At 39.0% G+C, this 24,201-nt stretch overlaps 1 protein-coding gene and 1 pseudogene across 2 annotated transcripts; both read left to right on the top strand.

Annotated features, from left to right (window-relative positions):
* Positions 1–4,721: 4,721 nt before the first annotated feature.
* On the top strand, positions 4,722–6,662 carry LOC308641688 (lysine-specific demethylase 4D-like; the record flags this gene model as incomplete). The annotated part of the gene is made up of 1 exon (XM_081280312.1): positions 4,722–6,662. The coding sequence occupies one exon, from the start codon at positions 4,722–4,724 to the stop codon at positions 6,660–6,662; it is 1,941 nt and encodes a 646-aa protein (XP_081136438.1).
* Positions 6,663–19,385: 12,723 nt separating this feature from the next.
* LOC308641687 (lysine-specific demethylase 4D-like) lies at positions 19,386–20,237 on the top strand (annotated as a pseudogene). The gene has a single exon. The product of its transcript is annotated as a lysine-specific demethylase 4D-like (transcript).
* The last annotated feature ends 3,964 nt before the right edge of the window (positions 20,238–24,201 follow it).

Here is a 24,201-nt window from a genome sequence, read left to right as displayed (position 1 = left end):
GTTTTCTAATTCTGTGAAGAATGTCATTATTATTTTGATGGGGATTGCACAGAATGTGTATATTGCTTTTGGTAGTATGGACATTTGGACAATTTGATTCTGCCTATCCATGGATGTCTTTCTATCTTCTAAGGTCTTCTTTAGTTTCTTTCTTCAGTGTTCTATGATTTTCATAGTAGTACTCTTTTATGTCCTTAAGTTAGTTTAATTTCCAAGTTTTCTGTTTCTTTCTTTCTTTTTTTTTTTTTTTTTTGGAGGAGGAGACTATTGTGAATGAAATGGTTTTCTTAATTTCTTCCTCAGATGAATTACTGTTGTAGTATAGGAAACCTATTGATTTGTGGGTGCTGAGTTTGTATCCTGCTACTTTGCTAAATTTATTTATAAGCTATAGGAGTCTTCTAGTTGAGTTATTTTAGGTCTTGTAGATATAAGATCATATGGTCAGCAAACAGAGATTGTTTGATTTTTTCTTTTCCTGTTTGTATCCCTTTGATTTCCTTTTCTTGCCTGATTGCTCTGATTAATGTTTCAAGGGCTGTATTGAGTAAGAGTGGTGAGAGTGGACAGCCTTGTATCTTTCCTGATTTTAGAGGAAATTCTTTCAGTTTTTCTTCCATTTAGTATGATGTTGGCTTTGGGTTTGTCATAAAAAGTCTTTGGGCTTGGGTTATGGCAGTAGTAGAGCGCTTGCCTAGCATGTATGAGGCACTGGATTTGATTCTCAACACTGCGTATAAATAAATAAAAAATAAATAAAGGTCCACTTATAACTAAAACATATTTTTTTTAAAAAAAATGGCCTTTATGATGTTGAGTGTAAGTTCCTTCGATCCCAAGCTTCTCAAAAGTTTTTAACATGGATGTGTGTTGAATTTCATCAAAGGCCTTTTCTGGGTCTATTGAGATGATCATGTGATTTTTGTCCTGAATTATGTTTAAGAGGTGAATTATATCTGTTGATTTGCATATGGTGAACAAAACTTGCATCCTTGCGATGAAACCCACTTGATCTTGGTGTATTATCTTTTTGATGTGTTTTTGAATGCACCTTGCTAATATTTTATTAAGGATTTTTGCCTCTATGTTCATCAAGGATATTGGTCTGTAGTTTTCTTTCCTTGATGGATATTTCTCTGGTTTTGGTATCAGGGTTATACTGGCTTCATAAAATGAATTTGTGATTGTTCTCTCCCTTTCATATTCATGTAATAAGTTGAGAAAGTCTGATAAAGAGTCTGCTAGAACTCAGATGAGAAGATATCATATCCTAGGCTTTTCTTTCTTTATTAATTTTAAAAAATGTTGATGAAACTTCATTTTATTCATTTATTTATATGCAGTTCTGAGAATCGAACCCAGTGCCTCACACATGCTAGGCAAGCGCTCTGCCACTGAGCCACAACCCTAGCCCCTTTTGTTTCTTTTTTCTTTTTTAAGTCTTCTATGTGCTGTTTCAATTTTATTGCTTAATATTGGTCTGTTTTGGTTTTCTTCATCTTCCTGATTCAATTTGGGCAGCATATGAAATTTGTCAATGTGTTCCAGATTTCCCAGTTCCTTGGAGTAAAAATTTTCAATATAGGTTCTGGTAATCAGAACATGGATTTCAGAAGAGTTTGTGGTAATATCTCCTTTTCCATCTCTGATCTTGTTGATTTGCACCTTCTCACCCTTTCTTTTGCTTAATTTGGCTAAGGGTTTGATCATCTTACTCATCTTTTCACAGAACCAACTCTTTGTTGTGTTGATCCTCTGCAGTTTTTTTATACTCAATTTCATTGATTTTGACTCTGATCTTAGTTATCCTGTCTTCTACTGGTTTTGAGGTTAGATTGTTCTTCTTTTTCTAAGACCTTGAGCTGGAATATAAGGTTATTTATTTGGAAGATCTCTTATTTTTTTTTTCTTTTTGTGGCACTAGGGATCAAACCCAGGGCCTCACTTATGCCAGGCAGGCACTACCAATGAGCTATATCCCTAGCCCCCTCTAATTTTTTAATGTAGGCACTCCATGCTACAAATTTTCCTCTTGAACTGCTTTCATACTGTCTTAGAGATTTTAATATTTTATATCTCTGTTCTCGTGTATTTTTTATAAATTTTTTTGTTGTAGATGGACTTTTATTTTATTTTTTATTTTTATGTGTTGCTGAGACTTTCTTGATTTCTATCCTCATTTTTTCTTCTATCCCCTCTTCCTTTGAAAGTTTTGTGTAATCTCCATGTGTTTATGCAGTTTTTATTATTTTTCTTGCTCTTGATTTCTAGCTTTATTCCATCATGATCTAATAGGATATGTGGGGTTATATAGATTTTTTTGTATTTGCTAAGATTTACTTTGTGGCCTAGAATATGGGCTATTTTGAAAAAAGTGTCATGTACAGCTGAGAGGAAGTTAAATTATAGCTGTTTTGTGGTGGAATATTCTATAGATGTCCATTATGTTCATTAGATTTATAATGTTATTTAGGTTGGAGATCTCTTAATTGATTTTATATTTTTGATGCCTGTTTGTTGGTGATAAAGATATACTGAAAGCACTCACTATTATGATGTGAGGTCTATGTGGGATTTAATATCATGGGGTATCTTTTGTCCATATAATTGGGTGGGTTGACATCTGGGACATGAATATTTACTATTGTTTTATATTTTTATTGGGTTGTTCCCTTGTCTAAGATATAGGGACCTTCTTTTTCTCTTCTGATTAATTTCTGTTTGAAATCTGCTACAAAGTATTCTTCATGAAGGGAATTTATACCTCTTTTTAAAAATTAATAATTAAAACATACATGATGTATATCAAGTAATTATTAGAGATTAAGTTATTTTAATTATATTTCTCATGAAATAATATCCTTTTTTCAACTATTTGTGTAAACAGGTATACTACTGGATTTTTTTCTTAATATGTACTATTTCTTTTTATTTTTACTGTTAAATTTGTTCTAATTAGCTATACATGACAGTAGTATGCATTTTGACACATTGTACACAAATGGAACACAACTTCTTCCTCTGGCTGAACATGGAGTAGAGTCATGCGAGTAGTGTAATCATACATGTATATAGGATAATAATGTCCATTCTACCACTTTTCCCACCCCCACACCCCTCCTCTTCCTGAACTCCCTTCTGCCCAATTTAAACTTCCTTCATTCTTCCCTACCCCTACTCGTAATTATGGATCAGCATCTGCTTATCACAGAGAACCTCTGGCCTTTGGTTTTTTGGTTTGGCTTATTTCACTTAGCATGATACTCTCCAGATCCATCCATGTACCTGCAAATGCCATAATTTTATCCTCTTTATTGCTGAGTAATATTGCATTGTGATATATTCCAATTTTCTTTATCCATTCATCTATTGAAGGTCATCTAGGTTGCTTCCACAGCTTAGCTATTGTGAATTGAGCTGCTATAAACATTTATGTGACTGCATCACTATAGTATGCTGATTTTAAGTCTTGTGGGTATAGACCAAGGAGTGGGATAGCTGGGTCAAATGCTGGTTCCTTTCCACGTTTTCTGAGGAATCTCCATACTGCTTTCCATTACACTGCTGGATTTTTAAATCATCCTGAAAACCATGAAGTACGATTCATCTTCTATTTATTTATTTTTCCTTGATTGTATATTTTCATTTAAATCTTACATAACTCAAGTTTTGTACAAAGCTATATAGTGAAAAATTGGGGTTTCCCTCTAAAGCCTTAAGTATCCAAAGTTTAAAAGGTTAATTTTAAAATAATCTAACAAATAAAACAACAAAACCTTTGTGGTGTATTATTCTTTTAATACCCAGCTGCATTACAGATTTCATTTATTTCTTTTTTAATATATTTGTAAATTTGCCATTAGATAAACGAGCCTATGAGATTTCAGTGGGGCTTGTTTTGGTTTTGGAATCAAGGTTATGCTCATGGCCTCATAAACCCAAATCATTCTAAAAAAGATTATAGAAAAGAAAGTAAGAGAATCTACTTACAAAATGCTATGAGTTTAGCATTTGAGGATTCGCTATTTTCCCAATGATTGCATTGTTACATTATACTTCTTTCTACATGATTGTTGGATTTATTTTGGAGGGGGTACTAGAGATCGAACCCAGGGGTGCTTTATCACTGAGCTACATTCCCAAGCCCTTTTCATTTTTTATTTTGAAATATGGTCTCACTAAGTTGCTCAGGCATCTTCCTAAGTTGCTGAGGCTGGCCTCGAAATTGTGATTCTTCTACCTAAGCCTCCCGAGTTGCTGGGATTACAGGAATGGGCCACAATGCTATGCTCTAATGGTTGCATTTGTTACATATTTGTACCTGCACACAATATAAGTATAATTTGGTCATTGTCATTCCTTACAGATCCAACAAAGGGAAACTCACTGAGCTGCAGGCTGAGCCAGTTCTTGGATTGTGGTACCTGCTCCACTGGAAAATACTATATTTTATTTGGGTAAAATATCCGCTGATCAGAATAGAGTACCTTTGGTGAATCAGCAAACCTGGAAAAGATATATCATTGAATTGGAGGCTCAAGACTGGGTTACTGCGTCAGAGATAAACAAACATACTTAAAAGAAGAAAGAAAGGAGGGAGTAAAGAAGGAAGGACAGAAAATAAGGAGGAAGAAGACAAGGAGAAGAAATAATTCCCAAACATTCTCAGGAATCTATAATTCATCTAAGGTTTTAGAATCTGTTGCTGAAAATATTGCACCATGAAGTCTGCTCACTCTGCTACCCAGACAAGAAGTTGCACCATTATGACATTCCACCCAACCATGGAAGAATTCTCAGATTTCAACAATTATATTGCCTACATGGAATCCCAAGGGGCACACAGAGCTGGCCTGGCCAAGGTAATTCCACCCAAGGAATGGAGAGCCAGGGAGTCCTATGATGATGTCAGTGACATCTTAATAGCCACTCCCCTGCAGCAGGTGGTCTCTGGGAAGGCAGGTATGTTCACTCAATACCACAAAAAGAAGAAAGCCATGACGGTGAGAGAGTATCACCTCCTGGCAGACAGCAAAAAGTACAGAACTCCCCTTCACCTGAATTTTGAAGATCTGGAGAGAAAGTACTGGAAGAGCCGCCTCTATGACTCACCAATTTATGGTGCTGACATCAGTGGCTCCTTATTTGATGAGAACACTAAAGAGTGGAACCTGGGACACCTGGGAACCATTCTGGACCTGTTGGAACAGGAATGTGGAGTTGTCATTGAGGGTGTCAACACGCCCTACCTGTACTTTGGCATGTGGAAGACCACTTTTGCGTGGCACACGGAGGACATGGACCTTTACAGCATCAACTACTTGCACTTTGGGGAGCCCAAAACGTGGTACGCGGTGCCCCCTGAACATGGGCAGCGCCTGGAGCGCCTGGCCAGGGAGCTTTTCCCGGGCAGTTCCCAGTGCTGTGAGGCCTTCCTGAGGCACAAGGTGGCCCTCATCTCACCCACAGTCCTCCATGAGAATGGCATTCCCTTCAATCGCGTGACTCAGGAGGCTGGTGAGTTCATGGTGACATTCCCCTATGGCTACCATGCTGGCTTCAACCATGGCTTCAACTGTGCGGAGGCCATCAATTTCGCCACTCCGAGGTGGATTGATTATGGCAAAGTGGCATCTCAGTGCAGCTGTGGGAAGTTCAGGGTCAGCTTCTCCATGGACCCCTTTGTGCGCATCCTGCAACCCGAGCGCTATGAGCTGTGGAAATGCGGACAAGACAGGGCCGTAGTGGACCACACTGAGCCTACAGCACCTGGTAGACAGGCGAAGACCACCTGGAGGGACGTCCTTTCACGTAGGAAAGCTTCCCCCAGCCTGAGACAGTTCCCACTCTCGCAAGACCCAGCAGCTCTGGACCACACCAAGCCCACCGCATCAGCAAAACAGAAACAGGTTCCTGGGAGACTGGCGCCTAGCCTGAGACACCTCCGCAGGCAGCAAAAAAGATGCCTCAAATGTCCTGTAGCCACATGCCGTGGGAGCCGTGGCTGCACCCCAATATGTCCTGCGTCCTGTAGCATGTCATCCCCAAATGGTTATATGCAGCCCAGGGCTACAGTTAAAGGTTGCTTCTCAAAGTCTGGAAGGATCCGTTCAAGGACCAAAACTGTCAATCCTCTTTGTTCTTGGGAATTGGAGGCTCCTGAGCCTATTGTCTTGACCCAGACCAAAGGACTCCTAATGGTGGCCACAGGGAACACAGCTTCAGGTTCTGAGCATCAGCCCTTGCCTGAGGATAGAGCTTTGATGAAGGATTCTATATCTGTGAGAGCTGGGCCCTATTTTCCTGCCAAGGCTTCTGGATGTTGCTGTGCCCCTGATCTTCAACCCTTGGGTCCCCCACTGGATCCTGACGAACCAATGCACCCTGGCCCATGCTTGCAATCTCTGGATAACATCACGCTGAATCTCCCTGAAATTGTCCCACTGACTCCTCCTGATTTCATTCCACCTGTAAGAGTTGCCAAGGATGATACTGGGGACTGCATGACACCTGCTGAGGTTGTAGGCTTGGACCACTCTTATTCCTCTATGTTTCTGGATCCAGTGGAGGTCTCCAGGATCTTCTTGCCACTAGAGGGATTTGAACCTTTGACTTTGGAGAAGCCTTGGCCACCAATGGATGCTTTTACTCTTGGCTACTGAATATATTGTAAATGTGACTGTGTCTTTGACCCCTAGTCCTAGTGTTTTGGTTCAAATATAAATTGTCCTCCTGAACTCATTCAGAAGAATTAGTCCTGTGTGAGTGTTATTGTTTACCTATAACATGTCCAATAAAAGCTCAAGTTTTAAAAAATGCAATAATTTTCATAAGATAAATGATTAGATCACAATAGGTATGGCCTAATCATTGAATTAATCTAGTGATATGGATTAACTGGGTCAAAACTGTGGGCACATAAGGTGTGGCTAGAGAAAATTAGATCACTGGGGGCCTTTGTGGTTTATATTTTGCTTTTGATGAGTATTGATTTTTCTCTCTCTGCTTCCTGGTTACCTTGTTCTGAGCTGCTTTTCTCTGCCACACTCTTCCACTGCAATGTTCTGCCTCACTGAGGCCCAGAGCTATGGAGCTGACCAGTCATGGAACCTATGAAACCCTGACCCAAATAAATGTTCCCTGAGTTGTTCTTGCTGGGTCTTTTGTTCACAGTGATGAAAAACCTGATTAAAACAATGAATCTTATGTTAATGGTTTTAAGAGTATGGAGATTTAATCTGTGTAAAGTGTTTAAGGTTGGGACCTTTAGAATATGATTAGTTTAGATTAGCTCCTTAGGATCCAGCTGTCATCACAGAATCCTAGTGACATTATAAGGAGAGGGAAAGAGACCATATATACACAGAGATATATACACGCTCTCCCTACCATATGATGCAACCAGTACATACCCTTACAGGTGACTGCATCATCCTGTTTGGACTTTCGTTCTCCAAAATCATGAGTCAAAGTAAATTTCTATGTTTGCCAAGTAGTCTGCCTCAGATATTTAATTACAGTAATGAAATGCTGGCAAATCCACTCAGGAAACTTGGAAGGGACCATAGAAGTTCTCAGTCATACAGCAATTCTGGCATGAGCCTGTCTCTAGTACCTGTTCCCTGTTACTTTCAAGAATTGACATTTCTGAGGATGCCTGATGCTTTCTCCCTCTACAACAACTAGGGCTCACTGTGGCCTAGGAAGTGGATCTCCCCACCCTATAAGTTGCCACAGGAAGTTGTAGCATCTCTCAGGGACTCTCAGACCACTCCTGAACATGGCTGTGCCTGTGGCCCCTACCATGGTCTAGATGCCATGCCTACCTCTTGTTTCTTATGTCCTTGTTTCCTCCTCTATGGTATATGCTTCTAGCCCCCACAATCATGGGTCAACATTGGATGATGCAGAGAACCTGACTGAGCTTCTTTACTTCATCCCCAAATTCCATCAGGGTGTCTGTCCTTAATGAGCCTTCCCCTGGATCTTGCCACTGCCAAAGTGAGGCCCAGTAGCACCTCACAGCTCGACAAGTGTAACATGCTCTGCTTCCCAGGCTACCACCAACCACTGCTCCTGAAGAAACTAAATTTTTTGACCAATTGAGTCTGATTGTTCTACCCCGGGCAGGTTTTGTAACATTATTGCTGTTTAATAAATTTGTTATTTCTAATGTGTACCCACAAAGTAAAGAGGGGAACCCTTAAAATATATTCTTCATATCCAAATTGTATGAATGAGATATATCTAAACAGTGTTTCAAGTAGATATAAAACAATAAAATTGGCAACACTGTACCAACTAAAATGCAAACAAAGAAACCTCACTGTAGTCATGGATCTTAGTATCAGACAAACAAAATGAGACCAAAGCTATATAGAAGAAGTGTGTGTACTTTTTTTCTAGTTGTTGATGGACACAAAATATCTTTATTTATTTTTATTTGGTGCTGAGGATCCAACCCAGTGCCTCACACATGCGAGGCAACCACTTTACCAATGGGCTACAGCCTTGGCCCTAGAAAAGGGGCATTTTTAAAAAAACAAATTGTAATTATTAACATATATGAATTGTGCAAATTAATGAGTTTTACTGTGATCTTTCCCGACATGAATATATCATGCTTTGATCATGTCTACTGTCTAGAAGGTTCTTCATAATACTAAAGAACTCTTTAAACACACTTTGAAATGAAAGTAAAGCAGTTATGAACATCCATGAAACTCTTTCTTTCATTAAATATCAAAATATTTTTGTTGTGGTTAAGTATATGTAACATAATCTATAACCATTTTAGTGACTATAAAAAATATTCTAATTATACAATCATCACAACCACTATCCATCTGCAGAAACTTTCCTCACCACAAAATGGTACTCTACCCATTAGGCAATACTTCTTATTACACACTGCTCCAGCTGCCAGAATCCATGGATTCTGTATTAATTTGACTATTATGGCACCTACAACAAGTGGAATGATACAGTATGTGTTGTTTTGTATCTTGTTTGTTTCACTTAGTATAATGTGCTCATCCAGGTTGTAACATGTATCAGAATTTTCTTCCTCTTCAACACTAGACACTGTCCCAGTCTGAATGTACACAAAGTATTGTGTATCTATTCATCCATTGATGGATATTTGGGTTTTTTTCCACCTTTTGATTATTGTGAATAGTGCTGCATGAGCACTGATGTACAAAAATCTTTCAAAGTCCTTTTTCAAAGCCATTTTTATCATCTTTTAGATTCAGTTCTATATTCTTTATTAAAATCATGCATGTATTGACCATATTTCTAACTAAATAACTACAGTATATTACTTTTTATATAATTATTTCTTAATTTAAAAAATTATACCTAAGGTTATTATTTTAGATTTAAAATGAACATTGGCATTCCTGATGGGCATTGAGAGTCTGCTGAAAGCTACAGAACTTCCCCTTTAATAACTCTACACACGTGAAAATCTATGAACATTTCAGGGAACTCATGAGTCCCTTCTGTTTTATCCTAGATGACAGGTTTATAATTCTAGTTTCTTTCCATATTTCCTCATTGTGAGGGTCTGAGGCTTTGGAGGAACACATTTCTTCTTCCCTTCATTAGTACAGCCTGGGTATAGGTATGCTCCATGTCTATTCTTACTGGTAGTCTCTCTAGATTCCATGTGGCTTTTCTGGGTGTGGTGGACAGGAGGCTGTAGAATGCCAGGAAGCTTTTCCCAAGCTTCACACACTCACACATGTGGGATCCCATTGCGTGGTGTGGGCTGGACAGTGTAATGCATCCCACTTGTGCTCTCAGAGGTCGCCAAGGTTCTGAATGTAACCAGAGCAGGTGGGGTGTGCTTGTAGGAAAATGCAGTCAGGAATATCCCAGAAACATGCACAGGGATCAGTCAGTTCTTCGTTAAAGGGTATTCCTCATAATTTTCATGCTAAGCTTGTGTTTCTAGGATTAATGGAGCAGTAAGTGTTGCCTTTGTGACCTAGAGGGAATTGTATGGCGCAAATGCAGAGGATTGTTCTGGAGAAAACAGAAATGTCATTGCTTTTTTCTCACTGGGGATATGCTCCCTGGGATGCAAGTGTCCCAAATGGTACACTTGGTCACGGAATGCTTCACAGAGCAGAAGACATTTTTGAGTCCCTTAAGGTCCAGAGCAGGATTTTCCACTTTCAGGAATCAGTATGTGCAACAGGCCTAATGCAGAGCAGGGTGATTGTGTTTTCTTAGGAATAGAAAGGAAGCTCATTTGTGTCTGGGGCATAGAAAGGAAGAAGAGGCAGGGCCAGAGTATGTGGGCCTTGTATCTCATGGTAAGTGTTTGATTCTTTCGCAACTTGAAAGGAGAAGGCATTAGAAGTTGAAAACAGCAGTTGACATGATATGATTTCCAAATTTCAATAATCAGCTTAGTCTTGTGAAAAATGTAGGGGCTGGAGTAGCAGCTAGACCATCTAGATAATACAAGTGAGAGTAATGCTAACTTAGACTTTATTAGTATTGTTGAAATTGCACACAGTGGACAAATGCAGAATGTATTTTTGAAGTTGACAGTGCTAGTTTGGATAGAGAAAGAAAGATTTCAGAGAAGCAAGCCCCCTCTCCTCATAACAGCCATCCTTACTCCTCCCCACAGAATTTTAGTAAGGCTCTAGAATTGAAGACAAGAGTAATAAAAAGTTGATACATGTTTGAGGTCCTGAGTAAAGGCAGCAAAACCCCATATCTTCATCCCTATCTCATCCAGGTGGGCAATTCTGTCTTTCCTAATGTTACAAGAGATGAAAAACCAGGCTGAGAGACTGAACTCAGGAAATCTAGGAACAGAAGAGGATGGGAGTGAAATGCCCGACTGAGAAGGAGAATAAGTCAATATTGAGATGGTGGGATTACAAGATGGAAACTCACTGTATTTATTTGGCAGGGAGAAGCCCTAGGGGGCTTTTGGGCCTACATACGATCTCACATGGACTTATATCTGATAAGGACTGAGAGATGGAGGCTTTTATTCCTTCAGATGAAGTTTTATTGCCCCTGGTGTGCACGGACACAGGTTTCAGCTGCCAGTTCCTATAGCTGTGGAGAGATGCCTCACTCAAGGCCATGGCTCTTCTCAGGGAAGCCCATATCCAATGACTGCTCCAAGCTGAGGCATGAAAGTTTGGCCACCCTTCTCCACCTGGGACAACTCTGAAGGGCCAGTTCAGCTCAGAGTTCCTTGCAGGATTGGCTAAGACTGTCTTTGGGCCTGAACCTGAGCTCAACTTTTCCCTCTGCTCAACCCTGCCTCAGTCCCCTCCCTTTTCCTTGGCCATGTGTACCCCAAGGCTCTTCTAAATAAATGCCCCCAGTGCTGAGCTCTTGAAGTGTGTTCCTAGGGCAAGAAACTAGAACACCACTCTAGGTCTTGATTGAGAAAGTGAAGGTCTGTGCCCCCTGCTGACATTATAATCCTTCATTGCAAGGTTGTTCAGGGATGTGAGGAATTAGAAAATGCCAGATGATAATCTCTGCTTCCAATTCATGAACTTTTGTTTAACTCCTGGAGAAAACAGATGCCTCTGAGTACTAAAAGGCACAAGCATATGAGGCAAGTGTTGTGCTCTAGGCATGATAAATCATTTCAAGATCTACCCCTAGATTTAGTGGAAGTACCTCTCTGAGAGGAACAATACCATATTTGGGGCAATGGACACACTTGTGTGTCATAAGCTTGTGGCAATTGACAGTCACACAACCTCTTTGAAAAACTCTCATTTTCTTATAAACCTAAGTACACAAGTGACCCTAGAAAATATGTTCCTATAGGTATTTACCAAATTGAGAAAATCGAGCTCTGTGTGAACAATTCAAATGTCTCTGAACAGATGAATGGGAAAAATAATAGTTTATTGAAATATTCTTCATTAGATGAATGGATAAAGAAAAGGTGGTATTCATACACAGCCATCAGGCACTACTCAGCCATAAAGAATAATGACTTTTTGTATGAGAAGTGGAAGCTACTCCACAATAAGTGTGGGGGGGGGGGCGGAATAATAAAAACATAATAGAAGCATCAGTGGAGTAGACAAAGGATAATGAAGAGAAGAGAGGAAAGATGGGGTATGGAAAGACAATGAATTGATTTTTACCTAATTTTCTATGTATGTATGAATACTCAACAGTGAATGTCACCATCATGTACATCCAAAAGACACTAATTTTAAAAAATCAGTAAGTAGCAAAAAGATTAGTAGAGAACCGGAAGGGAATGGGGGAGGGACGAGGGTACAGGAAGAGGAATTACTGACGACTGAACTAGAACAAATTATTTCATGCACTTATAAGTATGTCAAGATAAATTCCATTATTATGTATAACTCAAAAGAACCAGTAAAATAAAAACATGATAAAAAAAGAAATGTTACCTGTCAATCTAATAGAATAAACTGCTGTTTATGCTATAATCAATAGAAGCCATTTTCAAGAGGAAAAAGATTATGGTACTAGGGCTCAGGTTGTGGTTCAGTGGTTGAGTGCTTCCTTGGCACATGTGAGACACTGGGTTTGGTTCTCAGCACCACATATAAATGAATAAATAAGTAAAGATTCATTGACAATTATATATATATATATATATATATATATATATCAAAAGATTATGATTCCATTTATATTTCTTCCATGAATGGGCCAAACTTATCTGCATTCATAGAAGCTAGTCAGTGGTTGCTTCTATTGGGGAGTGGGGACTGATTAGGAAGGTCTAGGGAGGAGAGAATAGTATAGGTTGGTTGCTGAATCATCCAACATCGTTTTGGGGTGACGACTGCATATTGTACTCATTTTTGATACTCACTGAAGACCTAAGATTCATGCATTTATTGCATTCTGAAGCAAACTGAGTAGTAGAAAGGATAATAGCAGAGAAAAAGTGAGAACTGTCTCAAAAACTTCATAAAGCTGAGTTCCTAGGTTAGTGGAAGAAAAAATCGAAAGCAGCCCAATCCTCAAAACCAACTGGGGATGAGCATTTACAACACCTAGTATGCCACTGGAGTTGGGAGTGAAATTGAGAAGTGCAAGAGGTTTTGTTGAAAATTTATTTGCAAAGTTAGTAGTTGGTGGGTCAGCTCCATTATATGATAATCTCAGCAAGGCCTTTACAGTGATCTCGGTAGAAGGCCAGATGTTCTTGTTTTCCAAGTGAGAAATGGTAATTTTAAAATTTAGTGGTAGAATTAGTTAGTGGATATGGCAATGCAGAGAAATTTGGGAATTCCGAAAAGTGTCTCTTAAGGCAGTAGCCTTGGCTGGTGTTCCTGTTTTGAAAACAGATGCTGATTTCTTGTCATAATCTTTCAGTAATATCACACTTTCTTCCCAGATGGATAGATCTGTGAGAAGTCTTTGCTTTAAAAAAATTTGGGGGGGTGCTCTGAAGGACAAAAACATGAGCACACAACTCATTTGTTGAAAACACTGTTTTCATGGCACTCCTATATTTTTATCTGTAGCATTCATTAGTGTTTATTCTCTTGCCCTATAAGTACAAAGAAAGGCATATTAAACCAATTTCTAAATTAGTCTTCTAGAGATTCAAGAAGTGGAGGAGATCCTTCAAGAAATGTTATTCAGGATTTTATGTTACTTGTTGTTGGCACACTCAATCTGAACACACTCAATTTGAAGCATTCTTCTGAGTAACACACACCCATATCTACCTGATATGGCTTGGATGTAAGGTGTCCCCCAAAAGCACATGTGTGAGACAATGCAAGGTGGGAGGAGAAATGACCAAATATAGCTTTCACCTACTAATCAGTGAATTAATCCCCTGATAGGGATTAACTGACTAGTAACTGAAGTGGTAGGATGTGGCTGGAGGTGGTGGGAATTAGGGCGTGGCTTTGGAGTATACATCTGAATCTGCAGAGTGGAGTCTCTCTCTGCTTCTGGATCAGCATGATGTGAGCTGCTTCCCTCTGCCACACTATTCCACTATGATGTTCAGCCTTACCTTGAGCCCTGAGGAATGGAGCCCGCCTTCTATGGACTCAGACCTCTGAAACCGTGAGCCCTCAAATAAACTCTTCCTTTTCTAGAGTTGTTCTGTTCAGATCATTTAGTCACAGCAGTGAAAAAGCTGACTACAACACTACCTGTTTGTCCACGTTCAATAAGTTTTTCTTATATTCTATTTTGTAAAATCAAGAGACATTGATTAAGAAAACCTTATATACAGATAAGTGTAGAACTCTCTTTGTTCTCTCTACTTTTAGGCTTTTCTTCACTTCTAAGAAATAATGAGTTCTTCGAATCTTCACTGTTATAACCATAAGTCTGCACACAAAAGTAGTATGTCATTTATGTTTCACCAACTTCTTCCCCACTGTGTCATCTTTTTAGAACACTCATTGTACAAAATCTAAGCCTACTGCTACATACCCAGATCCTGGCAACTTCAAGAGTCAATGGGCAATTTTCATTGTATCCCTTCCTCTGCTGTTGGACAAATGGATTACTTTTGCATTGTTTTTTGGTTGTTGTTCTATGGATTGAAACCAGTGGCCCTGAATCATGGAGCCATATCCTCAGCCATTTTTATTTTTTCTTTTGAGAGAGGGTCTCTCTAAGTTGTTTAGGGTCTCACTAAGTTACTGAGGGTACTCTGAACTTTCAATCCTTCTGCTTGGGCCTCCCAAGCCACAAGATTGTAGGTGTGCACCACCATGCCCAGCTACTTGCATAACTTAGCTACCTCATACAGTACTTCACTGAATGTCTTCATACTCAGAAATAAGGTTGATGAGTTGTATTTATGTTTATTTTCAACTTTTCTGGGGACAGCTAGATTGGTTCTCAATTTCTATCTCCATTAGTACTCTGTATCATCACACCTATTAATTTTTCCTATGTCAGTAAAAAGTACTGTCTTATGCATTTATTAGTGATTAGTGATTAGTGACCTTATTATTAGTTTATTAGTGATCTTAAACATCTCCACATATATTTTGGCCCTTTGGATTTCTTCTGTTTTGGATGGTCTGTTCTAGGACTTTGCTAACTTTTTTGAGTTGACTATTTTTAAAAAATCAATCTGTAATCATTTTTAATGTTATTATAATTTTTTGAAGTACTAAGGTTGGAACCCAGGAATTCTTTGCCACTGAGATATACTTCCCAGACCTTTTTATTTTTATTTTTGAGACAGGATCTCACTAAGTTGTTCAGTCTTGGGAGAAATCTCGATCCTCCTGCCTTCAGTCTCCTGAGAAGCTGGATTACAGGCATGTGGCACTGTGCCTGACTTCATTTTAGGACACTAATTCATTTTCTCCTTCACGTACCCATGTTCTCTCTTTCTCTCTGGTACCAGGGATTGAACCCAGGTGTGCTTAACGAGACAGGGTCTTGCTAAATTGCTTAGTGCCTTGCTAAATTGCTGAGACTGGATTTGAACTTGTGGATCCTCCTGATTCAGCCTGCCAAGCCACTGGGATTGCAGGCCAGGCCAAGCTCCATAGTCTTGAACCTTTAGAACTGTGAGCTGAACAAACTTCTTCAAAAATTATCAAGCCTCAGGAATTTTATTGTACCATTGTAATAGTGGTCCATTTCATGCTTTGAATATAGCCCTTGCTGCTCTGCCAGGGAGGCTTATTTTTTTTTTTTTTTAAGGTAGCAGAATACAACAGTCACTAATATGGCAGTATGTAAAAATGTGATGTGTAACCGGGAGGCTTATTTTAAAATGCACATGTTTTTCTTTTCCTCTTCTCCATCTCACCCTCCCTTTCCTGGGAGCAGAAAACTAGATTATCCTTTCCCATCCCAGGCCAAATTATCTGTCTTTGAGCACAGGCCCACGACAGGAAGGAGAGAGAACCAGAAGATCTAGAAAGTGACTATCTTCAAAATTAGCAAATAAATTTCAGTACCCATCAGGGCAAACCTGGGATCCCCTGTCAGGGCACCCCTAGAATGTAGAGCTTGAGTAGCTTCTTGAAGAACCTTCTTGGACCCCTTATGGGCAGAATCACAGTCTCTGGGACAGGAGTCCCCTCTGCCTTCCCTTTGCTAGCAAAGCAATAAACCTTTTTCCTTTTTCTTAAACTTGTATCTTCCTTATTAAATTTGCACTAAAGACAAGGCATTGGTAACAGCAACACAAAACAGACTAAGACCCTGGCCTGTCTATTTTGTACATACATGTATTTGTCCACTTAAACTCAAATGTCACAGTTTGATAAGTGAAAAGTCACTTTCTTTAAAGGGAAATCAACTGTGAGATTCTTTTTTTTGTATATCTGATATCTTATTTGGATATCATGTCACTAATGTCTCCATGACTCTATTTCCTCATCTGAAAATAGAGTTCATAAGATTTTCCTTGTAAGTTATTGTGAGGATTAAATCAATGATTTTGTGAAGAGAAATTAAACAGTGTCTGGCATTTGAAAGTCACCACATAAAACATATGTTCTTTTTTTATGTACTCTCATTAGTAATCAGAGAAACACAGACCTTATTGGGATACCACTATGCCTTTGCCTGACAGCTGAACCCTAGGATTTTTACCTAGGATTTGCAGAGGTGAAGAGCAATGAGCACCCTCATACAGAGCTAGTGGGGGTGATTTGATACTAGGGAGGATTGAACTGAGGGATGCTCTACCACTGAGTTCCATCAAGGCTGGCCTCAAACTTGCAATCTTCCAGCCTCAGCCTCCCCAGTTGCTAGGATTACAGGTGTGCACCACCATAGCAGTTATTTTAGCTATTTTTAGTAATATTTTGATTATAACTGATGAGGGACTTCCGTTCACCAAAAGGCATGATACAGGAGGGTAAAGACAAACCAAGGAGTGTGAATAGATATTGTAATACTCATATCCAATAAAAAGCTGTATTATCAAGTACATAAAGAGCTATTACAGTTGTCTCTCTGTATTCATGGGTTCCACTGCATCTACGGATTCAAGCAGTCATGGAATAAAATTATTTTTAAAAAATGAAATCTGTACTGAACATGTACTCTTGACACTCCCTAAACAATAGAGTATAACAACTGCCTCCATTGGATTTACATTGTATTAGGTATTATAAATAATCTAGACATGATTTAAAGTATATCAGAAGACACATGTAAGTTATATGCAAATACTACACCATTTTATATAAGGACTTGGGCATTCATGGATGTCCGTATCTTCAGGGAGTTCCTGGAACCAGTTCCCCCACCCCAGATACTAAGAGATAACTGTACCTAAAAAGAGAACCCAGATTCCTGATATTTACCTATGATTTTCAGAGGTGAAAAGCAATGAGCACCCTCATACAGAGCTAGTGGGTGGGTAATATGGTAAAAAACTATTGAAAAGCAGTTTGAATGATAGTTTGCATTCATGTTCTATGACCAAGAGATCCATTCATTAATATGAGTCCACATGAACACCTATATACAGTATACGAAGTCCAATAATGATCCTTTTTACTGGTTCTTTGTAGTAATCCATAACATTAGGATTTATTTTGACATAATTATAACCACATTGAATATAATTTGTTCTAATCCAGCTCTGGTACTTCCCCTTTCTCTTCCCTCCCCTCTCCTCTTCTTCTCTTCTCTCTACTCTACTGAGCCTTCACCTATTTACATATAGTGATCTTTTTTAAAAATTATTATCTTATGGATATACATGATGGTGAGATTTACTGTGGTATATTCATATGTGTACACAGGAAAGCTATGCCAGATCCACTCCACTGTCTTTCCCTACAAGTATCCCTCTTCCCTTCCTTTTATTCCCCTTTGTCTATTCCACTGAATTTTCTTCTATTCTTTTTTTTAACCCTCCCTCTCCTTATTTTGGATTAGCTTCCACTTATCAAAGTGGAAAATAAGCTACCCCTCACAAACTTTAAAAAGTGGAAGCTCATCAAACTTTGACTTTTGGAGACTGGCTTATTTCACTTAGCATGATATTATTCAGTTCCATCCATTCACTGGAAAATATAATAAATTCCTTCTTTTTTACAATGGAGTAATATTCCATTGTGTAAATGTAGCAATTCATCTGCCTTCAGAGCTTTTCTATTGTGAATTATGGTGCTATAAACACTGATGTGGCTAGGTCACTGTAGGTAGTATGCTGATTATAAATCTTCTGGATATACCAAGGAGTGGGATAGCTGGGTCATATGGTGGTTCCATTCCTAGTTTTTGGAGGAATCTCCATACTGCATTCCAGTGTGGTCCTACCAGTTTGTAGTCCCATTAATAATGTATGAGTGTACCCTTTTCCCACATCCTCCATAACATTTATTGTCACTTGTACACTTGATAATTACCATTCTGACTAGAGAAGAAATATCAGTATAGTTTTTATTTGCATTCTCTAATTGCTAGAGATGTTGAATTTTTTTATATATTTGCTGACTTTTCATATTTCTTCTTTTGAGAAATATCTATTTAGTTCCTTTGTCCATTTATTTGTTGGGTTATATTTTTTTGGTATTAACTTTTTTGAATATATTCTGGATATGAATGCTCCAAAGAGCAGGTGGCAAAGATTTTCTCTCATTCTGTAGGCTCTCTTCACACTCTTAATTGTTTCTTTTGCTGTGAAGAAGATTTTAATTTGATGGCATCCTACTTATTGATTTAACTTCTTGCACTTTAGGAGTCTTGTGAAGGAAGTCAGTTCCTGAGCCAACATGTTGGAGTTCTGGGCATACATTTTTTCTAGCAGGTGCAAGGGTTCTGGTCCTAGGTCTTTGATCCACGTTGAATTGACGTTTGTGCAGGGTGAGAGATAAGGAATCAATTTCATTTTTTCTACATATGGATTTACAGTTTTCCCAGCACCACTTGTTAAAAAGGCTATCTTTCTCCAACATATGTTTTTGGCACCTTTGTCTAGTATCAGATAACTTATTTTCTATTCTGTATTTTCTTAAGGTTTAGGGTTTAAAACTTCTTAACAACACCTGGAACAGTGGAGCCAGCAGCTATTCATGCATGCAGGCCTGAGATTTAGAACAGATATCAAAGACAGTGAAAGCCCCCACTGAAGACACTCATCTAGCTGCAGGCTGAACCAGTACTTGGATTGGAGTACCTGCTCAATTGGAGATACTCTGTGTTCTTTGGGCAGAAAACTCTGAACAGGATGGAGTTACTGTGGTGTTAGCAAGTCTGGGAAATTACTTAAAAATCAAGCCTGCCTCCACATATAAGTCAAAACATTAAAAAAAAATAAAGGGGAAAGATATAACTCCCAAACATTCTCAGTAATCCCTAATATACCTGAGGTTTTCAAGTTTGCAATTGAGTATATTGCAGATATAAAGTCTGCTCACTCTGGTACCCAGACAAGAAGTTGCACCATTATGACATTCCACCCAACCATGGAAGAATTTTCAGATTTCAACAATTATATTGCCTACATGGAATCCCAAGGGGCACACAGAGCTGGCCTGGCCAAGGTAATTCCACCCAAGGAATGGAGAGCCAGGGAGTCCTATGATGATGTCAGTGACATCTTAATAGCTACTCCCCTGCAGCAGGTGGTCTCTGGGAAGGCAGGTATGTTCACTCAATACCACAAAAAGAAGAAAGCCATGACAGTGGGAGAGTATCACCTCCTGGCAGACAGTGAAAAGTATAGAAATCCCCCACACCTGAATTTTGAAGATCTGGAGAGAAAGTACTGGAAGAGCCGCCTCTAAGACTCACCAATTTATGGTGCTGACATCAGTGGCTCCTTATTTGATGAGAACACTAAAGAGTGGAACCTGGGATACCTGGGAACCATTCTAGACCTGTTGAGCAGGAATGTGGAGTTGTCATTGAGAGTATCAACACGCTCTACCTGTACTTTGGCATGTGGAAGACCACTTTTGCGTGGCACACGGAGGACATGGACCTTTACAGCATCAACTACTTGCACTTTGGGGAGCCAAAAACGTGGTGAGTTCATGGTGACATTTCCCTATGGCTACCATGCTGGCTTCAACCATGGCTTCAATTGTGTGGAGGTCATCAATTTCGCCACTCTGCAATGGATTAATTATGGCAAAGCAGTGTCTCAGTGCAGCTGTGGGAAGTTCAGGGTCAGCTTCTCCATGGATGCCTTTGTGAGCACCCTGCAACCTGAGTGCTATGAGCTGTGGAAATGCGGGCAAGACAGGGCGGAAGTGGATCACTCTGAGTCCAGGAAGCCACTAAGCCAGAGTTGCTGACCACAGAGAGGACTGGATGCTCTTAAGAGATACCTTCAGTCTCTAGATGCTTACTGTTTCTGGAGAACTATGCTGGCTGGCAGCTCTTGAGTGTACTTGTAAACCCAGGGTCCTAGTGCCCCTCCTCAGTCTACAGAGCTGATGCAAAGCCTGGTACAGTCATTAATTCACCTGCTGCCTGTTGTGTCCCTGTCAAAGAAATGCTGTCCATCCACGGTGACTCTTCATGGTTCAACTGGTAGATGTGGTCATCATGGTTGTGATCTTTACAAAGTGGGACTCACTTTGTTATACAACCTCCTAGCCTCCAACCAAGAGTCACCTTTTGATCTGCACCAAGAGAACAGCTTGCAACACAGAGCCTCAGTGCCTGCCTTTGGATGGCATTTACACAGTCTGTAAGACCTGGGTCTCGTTTTTCTGCCATGGTTCCTGGATTCTGCTGTGCCTCTGATCTTCAACCCTTGGGGCCCCTCCTGGTTCCTGATGCACCCCAGCCCATGCTTGCTCTCTCTGGACAACAGTACTAAGTTGTCTCCCTGAAATTGTCCTGCTGACTGCTTCCAATGTTATTATGCCTTTTAGAAGGCTCTTCAGGGCCACTGTTGGGTACTAAAAGATCACTGTGAACCTGGCAGAAGGTATAGTGTTGAACCACTCTTCCTCTAGGAATTTAGACTCAACTAAGGTTGCCAAAATCCCTTATGTCTCTGGGTGGGATTCTTCCCAGCTGAAGCTAGATGATGCTGCACCTTTGAGGCCTAAAATAACTTTAGTAATGGTTGCTCTCAAACCTCTGAATCCATGGCTATTTAATATATTGCCAAATGCTGTGCCTCTGACTCCTAACACTTGGAACCACAGAATATCCTCATCAAGCAACAATTCAGGCCTGAGTCTTTCACCTGTGGAGACCCAAGAGTGGACACCAGTGAGATGTTTGTGCTTTCTCCCGCTATGGCAACCAGGGTTCACTGTGCCACAGAAGTGGACCTTCCCTCCCCATAAGCTGCCACAGGAGGTTGTGGTATTTCTCAAGAACTCTTAGCCCACTCCTCAACATGGCTGTGCCTTTGGCCCCTACCGTGGCCTGGATATCATGACCACCTCTTGCTTCTTATGTCACCCTCAGGATGTATCCCCTGTGGTGTTCCCCTCTGACCCCCACAATTATTTGAGCCAATATAGGATGACTGAGCCTCACTTCATCCCATGTTGCCTCTGGACCTCTAAGCCACTGACTTTAGCTTCCATCTGACATTGCCACAGCCTCAATGAAGCCCAGGGCTTATTGAAGTTCTTTAAACTGTGACATGCTTCCTCCCAGGCCACCACCAATAATTGTTCATGCAGAAATTAGAACTTCTGACCTTTTGGAGTAGGCCTGAGTGTTCTGACACTAGGTGTTTTGTATTTTTGTGATATTTAACAAATAAATTTGTTTTTTCTTATTTGTTTAATAAATAAATTTGGTATTTTTTCTTGTACCTGCAAAGATAGGTGAATTAAAAAATATAAATGTGTATATGTAATACAAATCTCTATACACACCTGTGTGGTATATATATATATATATATATATATATATATATATATATATATATATATATATATTTTGTACTCTGTTTCAATCTCAGGGCCTCACATATTGTAGGGAAGCACTGAACCACATTCCCACCCCTTTTCTTTTTTCTATTGAGACTGAGTCTTGCTAAGTTGCTAAGGCTGACCTCAAACTTGCAATTTCCCTGCCTCAGCCTCCCCAGTAGCTGGAGTTACAGATAGTTACCACAACACCTGGCTCTTGCAATGTATTTTAGAACTCAGAATTAGAGTAAAGAGATAGAGCTAAAATAAAATAGGCTGAACACAAAAGAATGGGCGGTGCTATCAAAGATAATGCAAACAAAAATAGAGCCACATACATTAATATTAGAAAAACTGTAATTGAGACCAAAAATACATAGAAGGGCTTTTAATTATGCTAAAGGCTAATGTTCACATTGTAAATAAAAATCATGAACATTCATACAGCTTGGATAAATATAAATTACACTAGATAAAATTCAAGTTGAAACAAACATTAAAAGTAGAATCTAATTCATCTCAGTCCAAGACAAAAAAACAAATGGACTAACATAAAGATATAAATAATTCACATTAACAATAAGGTGGAATTTATGTACCTGGCAAGTGTACATAAATTTTTTCAAGTGCCAGAGGATCAAATTTGACAATATATTAGGGTGGAAAGAAAACATAAATACATTCTTAAACCAAAGTAAAAAAAAAATGTGAATATTCTCAAATACAGTACAATAAGTCTGGGAATACATTTAAAAATCAGAGAATCTGGAAGTCCTTTTCTGGAAAGTTAAAAATTCTCTATTGAATTAGAGAGAAACAAAATGCAGAAAAAGCCAAGTTGTCAGAAATCAGAATAAATAACAGTATGAATTCTGGGTCAAACAGCCTGAGTTTGAAACTTACTTCCATCTCTTACCAGCATGTGTGGCCTTGAAAATTACTTGTTGATGACAGATTCCTCAATTTAAAAAAGAGATGACATCTACCTCATGTGCCTGGTCCAATAGTTCTATGAGGTAATACCCTAAAGTGTTAAGATCAATGCCTAGGACACAACATGTATTACTGGAGAGTTTTTAGATTTCAAAATTAGTACACATATGTGCAGAAATATATGAGATTCAGTTAAGACAGCATTGAATTGGATATGCAGTGTTGGATATTTTTTTCAGTCAAATTGATAGGATGAAATTAAATGGATCAAGATTCTGATTCATAAAGTTAGGAAAAAATAACCAGTAGCAGGAAGGAATTGATGGAGGAAACACACAAGAATTAATGATTAAGAATAACTAAAATCGGGGCTGGGGATATAGCTCAGTTGGTAGGGTGCTTGCCTTGCACACACAAGGTCCTTCGTTCAATCACCATGGACCTTCAGAAAATAAAATTTAAAAAAATAATATTTAAAATCACAATGAATCAACAGAAAGCTTGAATAATATGTACACTTTTCTAGAAAATTAACTTACTAAAACTAATTTAATTAGAAAATCTAAACCATAAATTTCTATATCAGAAATATAGAAAAGCTGGTGCATGCCTATAATCCCAGCCTATAATCCCTGCAGAGGCAGGATTGCAAATTCATACCCAGGCTCAACAAATTAGCAAAGCCCTGAGTAATTTAGTGATACCCTGATTAAGTGGCCATATGTTAAATCCCTGGTAGGAAAAAAAAAAAAAACGAAAAAGAAAAAAAAGAAATATACAAAAGCCAGGTGTGGTAGCTCATGCCTGTTAAGCCCAGCAATGCAGGAGGCTGAGGCAGGAAGCAGGAAGCACATGAATGTGAGTTCAAGGATAGCCTTGGAAACATAGTGAGATTTCCCCCATTTAAAGAAAAAAAAAAAGAGAGTGAAAGAAATACAGAAAGATGTCAAAAGATCTACTATTTAAAAATTCCCCAAACCAAATAATATTATAGAGTAATTATGTGACACCTCATTTACAAATCAATTTGGGCATTTAAAAAGAAGAAACTCCAAGTTATAAAGTGAGCACAATATTGGTAAAAAAATCATGACAATCTTGCTTAATGAGAAAATTATTTATGAAGATTGATGCTAAAATATCAAGTTAAATATTAGTTAAGAGATATTAACCACATTAAAAGAATAATTATATAATGACTAATGGGGATCATTGCCTGAAGGCAATAATAGTTCTGTTAGATAAAACTTGTAGACTGTTGGTATGGACTAGGATTCACACTAGGCCCAACAGACCAAACTAATGCGGAGTTACATCACAGTAGCTGAACAGTAGCTAATTGTAGGAGGCTCTACAAATAGTTAACCAGTTAAGCAGTAACCTGTTGAGGACCACAACCAAATTAAGATGGCGCCTGGCAGTTTGCCAAGAGGAGTGGTTTGTG

The sequence above is a fragment of the Spermophilus citellus genome, assembly GCF_964194105.1.
Source record: "Spermophilus citellus genome assembly, chromosome: 2".
NCBI classification, from domain to species: domain Eukaryota; kingdom Metazoa; phylum Chordata; class Mammalia; order Rodentia; family Sciuridae; genus Spermophilus; species Spermophilus citellus.
This window is presented reverse-complemented; position numbering and strand designations above follow the sequence as displayed.